This window comes from Chaetomium globosum, genomic scaffold (assembly GCF_000143365.1).
Source record: "Chaetomium globosum CBS 148.51 scaffold_2 genomic scaffold, whole genome shotgun sequence".
NCBI lineage: Eukaryota > Fungi > Ascomycota > Sordariomycetes > Sordariales > Chaetomiaceae > Chaetomium > Chaetomium globosum.
In genome coordinates, this window is record NT_165977.1 from 3,888,121 (window position 1) to 3,894,505 (window position 6,385).

General features: G+C 55.5%; 2 protein-coding genes across 2 annotated transcripts; one reads left to right on the forward strand and one right to left on the reverse strand.

The window, feature by feature from the left end:
* Positions 1-344: 344 nt before the first annotated feature.
* Positions 345-1,531, reverse strand: CHGG_03335 (uncharacterized protein; the record flags this gene model as incomplete). Its single annotated transcript, XM_001229850.1, has 3 exons — positions 345-391; positions 695-978; positions 1,296-1,531. 3 exons carry the CDS (start codon positions 1,529-1,531, stop codon positions 345-347), a joined length of 567 nt encoding a protein of 188 aa, XP_001229851.1.
* A 1,152-nt stretch (positions 1,532-2,683) lies between these two features.
* CHGG_03336 (uncharacterized protein) lies at positions 2,684-3,985 on the forward strand (the record flags this gene model as incomplete). Its single annotated transcript, XM_001229851.1, has 4 exons — positions 2,684-2,707; positions 2,845-3,001; positions 3,259-3,481; positions 3,901-3,985. The coding sequence occupies 4 exons, from the start codon at positions 2,684-2,686 to the stop codon at positions 3,983-3,985; spliced, it is 489 nt and encodes a 162-aa protein (XP_001229852.1).
* Between the last annotated feature and the right edge of the window lie 2,400 nt (positions 3,986-6,385).

Genomic DNA, 6,385 nt, shown 5'->3' on the forward strand with positions numbered 1-6,385 from the left:
TCTGCATTGACAGTGCCTCGGCTGCCATCAAACTTCAGCAGATCGAATTAGCTCTGGATGGATGTCATTCGTGATGATGCCATAGATTAATCGGCCACGGCGTCCTGTTCCCCTCTTCAGGTGGACTGATGTGTCTGATCCTTAATGTTTGAATGCAGCCTCCGCTGTGGCTCCGGGTCACGCGGTCGACGGGAGCTTGAGGGTATTCTGACTCGGCCCGTTATCACATGCAGCCCCAAAAGTGTAGAGCTAACATCGAAAGGGGAAGGGGGGCGAAATGGCAACCTTTCTAGCCCACATCTGAGGGAAGTCATGACGGCCGTTGGGCAAATTCTTGTCAAGATTCAAAAGCCACTTGCGTCATCGATCGGAAATTGTCCAAACGCTTGTCCTAGAAATCGAGGTGAGATTGCAAAGGGTTCAATTCTCATCTGTGGAGTTGGGTGATGGGTTGGGGGGCACATGGGAAAATAAATTACGGCTCTCGAGAATCAATTCGAATTCAGCATTGGCGGAGGCACAAAATCGGAAAACACAACAATACGATTTTCCGTAACTACTCAAATTCAATTACACACCATTTGTATATCTGATTGGCTCGCTTATTATGAAGGCTTGGGTTCCTGTTTTGACGCTTGCACCCTGCCGACCACTGTAATGCGTACTGGAATACCACTAAAAGTAAAATACCTACCAAGATCTGCCTTCTCGGTACCGACCATGCCAATTTCTCCCCTCTTCCACAACATCGATGCCGTCAGCGATTGACGACTTTCTGCCAGCCGGGCCATTGCCGAAACGAGTTTGGCGGTGAAAGAGATCGTTCTCGTCACACCATCACCATCATCCAATCGTTCCCTCCGAGTACAAGGCATTTCGGGCATTTCCAGCATGCGGATGTTCGCTATCGAGAACCCGAATATTTGTATGTCGAAACCCAACTGCTTGTCACTCCATGAATAAACATGTTGTACCGACCTAGATCTCCCGGAACCAGCGGTTCGATCAGTTGCACACAGATCAACACGCCGCCGTTCGAGTGGGCGGAAGAAACGAGCCTGCACACTCGAGGTATCACAAATCGGATCGGGTTCTTGCCGTATGGCGGTTAGCTACCCCCGCGTGTGCTCCCGAAGATCTCGTGCCCAAGACACGCCTAGGCCGAAAACAACAAGACATGCGTCCTGTTGCGCAACCCGGAACACGATCAGCTACACTTGACAGGCTGCCATGTGTTGTGTCACCACCGACTGTGTATTCCGGTGGCCGGGAGCCTCGTCTCTCTTGCCACTTACAAGTACACGACCCGGAGTAAAAATACCTGGGATAGAAAGCCAAGCTCCCAAGTCGCTGACCGCCGCGCCTGTTCCTCAAAGGGGAGACCTTCCGGCCACTTCTCGGGCTTGTGACGCTTGTCACCCTCCAGCAAGGTTAAGGTGGAGTCGGCCAAGTGCGTTCGAGCGACAGAAGAGACCCCAGGCAGCGCTACCTGAATCCTAAATACCCGGGGACAAGAACGTGGTGTTGCCATGTTGGGGAGATCCTCAGGAAGTGTGTTGCATCGCCCGTGAGATCGCTCGAGCATGGGTAGCACTCCGTCGCAAAGATCTTGACAGTTTAACTCAACCGAGCTTATTCCCGGCGGAGCTGGAACTTCTACGAATACATACATACATACATACATCGGTAACGAACCTGCTAACTAACCTGCGGCTGAGGCTGGCCCCCGGCTGAGCAGGAGAGCAAAGACTGACGTTATTAATCCGCATGCGGTGTGCGCTTGACAGGCTGATCACGGTGTTACACACAACCAACTCGAGAGACACAAGCGTTGGACCCGACAGGCGGGATGACGACGACAGGTCTGGCCAGGCTCTTTTTCACCTCAGTTCAAGTGCGTGAGATAAGAAAGAGCGTAGCCGCCAGCACCACTCCCATCCATCCAGCACCCGAGGGATGTTTCCTTCTTCGGTGGCATACATATTCGTGAACCTGCAACGGGACGCCCATTCGCTGCCGGTAGCCTGCCCTCGAGCTGTTGCTACCCACGCCAACCGAGACGTCCAAACGACGGGTTCTTTTCAGTCCCCCTTATCTGCTCACTACTCACGCCCGGGGTACACCACAAGAGTCGGAGGTCGCCCCTTTTTCGCGCAGAAGCGAGGACGTCCTTTTCGAGGGGCATGGACGAAGCTATTCCGGGCCTGTCAGGGCCCTCTTTTGATGATGTGAGAACCCCCACCGTTCGCTTAACTACACAGTACAGGACGACCCCTTCTGTCAAATGTCGAAAGTTTCCCCGGAGAATGGAGCCCGAGTGGTCGCCATGCGAGAGACTTACTGAAACGGGAATGGTCCCTTGCCCGGGGGATCAGTGCCAAGCGCAAGAAACAAGGATGATCGGGACGCACAAACGTTGAGCATGGGTATCCTAGCCGCAGAGCCTGAACCAAACACCCCACACCCGCTCGGGAACTCAGCTTTCCAGTTTCCAGTGTCAAATCTCGAAACACCAACCCGCCAGCCAAATCACATCCAGACCCGACAAGCCATGGCCGCTTGGTGAAACCAGCCCTCTACAGCTCCGCAGCTCACCATCACACTAGAGTAGCCGCACTGACTCAACAATACGTAGTAAAAACACGCCGATAATTCGGGAGAGAGTAGGCAGAAACTGACCGCCATGCCTGAACAACGGAGAGTTCGGGTTTGACAGTTGGTTTCACCAACGAGGCTGGCTGGACGGCCGGCGCCCGTCCCGTCGGGCCCCAATCATAAGGAGAAGCCGCAGGAGCGGAGAAGGAAGCCAGATGCGGCACCGTGCTCCGGGCGGTAGACAAACAGCCACCTGCAATCTTTCCCCAATCGTTCGCCGGCCGGTGGTCACCGACGGCTACCCGCATCGACTTCTTCGCTTACCCCGTGTGCATGCGGTACTCCGGCCTCTCCGTTTCTGGTCCTATCGTTTGCATCGTTTCTGGGCCGGGTGATTGGAGGACAGGTATGACAAGACCACTCCCTGGTCCTCCATGCGGGTATATGTCGCACGTCGAAACCCAAGCACGCCCGTGGCGGGAATGAAAATGGTGGTCTTTTACAAATGCCGCCCTGCCGGGCCACGGACATGACGGCATGCAGACGGGAGGCTCACACGCACGAGGCCGGGGTTGGGCATCGAGGATTCTCGCACATGCAAACGTCTTCTGTTTGCCGTTGCTACGTCCCGGCTAGTGAGCTAGTGCGAACTACAAGCGCCAGCGACTGGCAGAGCCGTTGTCCCCGACGTTCGGGTCCAGACCTACCGAAGGGGGAGGGCGGCAGTTGGGGAGCGTGGGAAACAACACCCCCCCGCTACCATCGAGTTACAAATACCATCCGAGCGATCTGGCGCGTTTGAACCCAGACTCTTTTCCTGGGCCAGATTGGCATCGGTGGTTTTTGGAGGCTTTGCCAAGCGCCGTCGTCTCTATCCTGGCCGAACGTATGTACTTGGTACCTGTTCCATTGCTACATTGACGTTCGGTGCCGTATTTGTCATGACTTACATAGACGGTCCCAACCCAGAAACAGTTTCCTTGGTATTATTGTACCCTGGTCGGAGGTCACAGTACACGGTGGATCTGTCAACCGTCGGTCGCCAAGCTGACGGCGCAGGCGCAAATCGGGGACCTTTGACGGAGAGGCAGGTGTCACAATCGCCTGATTTTCACCGTTCACCCTGGAACTTGGGGAGTGGGGCGCAGAGAGAGTCTTATGGAGGGAACAAAGTTGCTCAACACAATAACTAACTCACCACTCTCACAAGCCACTCTCCCACTGTATCCGAACACCCTGTTCGCTGGTGGAGAAGGGTTGTGGTCGCCGTTAAATGTCCCTGGGGCCTGGTAGGTTTGCGGATAGATCAACACCACAGCAACAAACGTGGGCTCCGGCCACAAGGCTCGATCCCCCGGGGTGCCAACCCCGACGTCAAGACACCGTCTAGGCCCTTGTTGGTGTCACCTTCGACACTCGTCACCCCCGATAACCTCATCAGAGGATGCCCCTCGTCATACGCAAAACACCGTCGCCCGAGATGGACCCGAGACACGCGCCTCTTGCGGCTTCGTTTCTGCTTCTTTCCTTTTTCCCTCCTTCCGTCACGAGGCCTTGTGCGACAAGCCAAAGCCGCCGAATCTGAACCCCACCAGGAGATGAAAAGGGGTCCAGACCCGGCGAGTTGGCTGCGAATACCGGCTGTTACACGAATCGTACCATGTAGATAACGAGGCGCTCGCGTGAATTGCCCGATACGGGCAGGGCGCGGGAACAAGGGCATCTCGTTCGAAGGAGAACCGAAGCCCTGAATTTGACACCTTTGGCGCTAATGACTTGTCAAAGTTTTTAGTTTGTGGGGCTCACCACCCCCAAGAATCACATGCCAGGCCGTCAAATGCGTCAAGTGGGAGTTTCTCGGTTTCGTCCTGCGGAGGCTCTCGGGAGGGTGGGGGAGGGAAGAGGAGTCAAAGAGCCGACGATGGCGATAAATTTGACCGAAAGTGGAATTGATGGGCTCGCTCCATCAGCGTCCTCGGTTTTATCAGAGACCGCCTTCTTGTTTCGGTTCCCAGCGCCGGCAGCCTGCTGATTCCCTCTTTTCTCAGTCCCCACTATACGTGTCTGTCCTTGGTGGAAAATATGCTCGACACAGTTCCGAGCTTCATCAATGTTACCTAGAAACACCGAGTCGAGTTGTGTATTTGTTGTTGTGTGTGTGTGCGTGTGTGTCAATGCCAGGCATAAGTTAGCCAGGGAGAGAGAAAGGCTCATCAAGGAGGTGGGCGTTTGTAATTCGGAAACCTGGAGGGTTGAGCATGAAAGGATCAAGGCATCTGACGTGCATCATCCCATCAACAAACGGCCGGGGCGCGGACGACTACTCCGTTCCCCGGAGCGAGGGGCTTCTTCTGGGCCTGTCGCCGATGCGAGGTTGCGGGGGGTGGGCATCGAAGCGAAGAAAACTGTCAAACGGTCCGGGGTTGTGACAAGACCGAACTGGGTAGGTGACTGGTGCGACTGGGCAAGCACGAGGGAAGAAGCGCTGGTCTGTGCCCATTCGAGCCATTCCATCCCCCCCCTTCCTCCCCTATAGATGTCCCTTCCCGCAGTGGGGTTTCGGTGAACCGCGGTACACTTGCGGAGCCTTTCATCTGCTTGACCTGCTTGACAGCCGAACCCCTGAGCCACGCCGAGCAACTAAATGGCCCACCCCACCGGTTGTTGTCCAACCACGGCATGGCGTGTGGGGGTTCTGGAAATCACAGGGCGGCGGCGCATCACTCGCAGCACTCATCATTGCTTTCCTTTCTTGGGCCATGGTTCAACAACGGGGGAAGCCGGCACGCTGGCCAAGACGGAGTATCCCGAAGTTTGCTCTTGCGTTCTCAACGACAACGGACCACGGCGGATAACTACCATGAGCAACACAAAAAAAGTAACAAAAAGGACCCCCAAAACGGGGAAAACCGTTGGAACGGAGATGCAGCCAAGCCCCCGGCTTTCAATCCCGCAGCGGCAGGTAAAGGCGAGCGTAACGATTGTCCAACTAAAACCCTGTCAAGGAGCTACTTAACAGCCCTATATGATATCAATCTCGATACCATAACGGCCCTCCCTCGTCACACCCAGAACAGCTCCCTTCACTCGCTCCCTCTCCCTCCCTCACACACCCATATCACATATGTACGACATGGTACCGGAAGTGCTTGGTCAAAAAAAAAAAAAATGCAGGAACCAGACGCGCTAGCCCAGTGCCGAGTACCACCGTCCCTGCTGCAGGCCAGGCCAGGCCAGGCCAGGGCAGAGCGAGACGCAAAACCGGGTTTGAGCCCCTGTGCCGGGTTCAAAGCGAAGGGAACGGTGGTGAGGGAGGAGGGAGGCAACCGAACTTCGGTATACACATGCGGGAGTTAACATACGTGTGTTATTTATTCATCCAGCCGAGTGGCTGTGGCGGAGGGGGGAGGGGGACAAACCTGCTCTTGTCTGCAAAAGCTGTACGCGAGTCAACGGATACGAGATACTCAACCTTGGCCTGAGTCAAGGCATTGCACAGAGGTAATTGCCATGCGATCCATGCCCCCCGGCCCAGCTCAGCCCGGCAAGGCAAGACAAGGCAAGACAAGGCAGCGAAAGACAAGGTCAGGGTCAAGGACAAGGACAAGGACATGGACCCCACGGGGGAAGGGTCTCGAACAGAGTGGGCAGCCGGTGGCAGGTAGATGCGAGTTATGACCAAGGAAAAGATGACGAGAATATAGTTAGATGACACTGGCACGCACGCCCGGTAGGCTAAATCACGCGCCCCTTGGTCGATGCTGGTCCGGGAACTCGGACACGGAAAGAG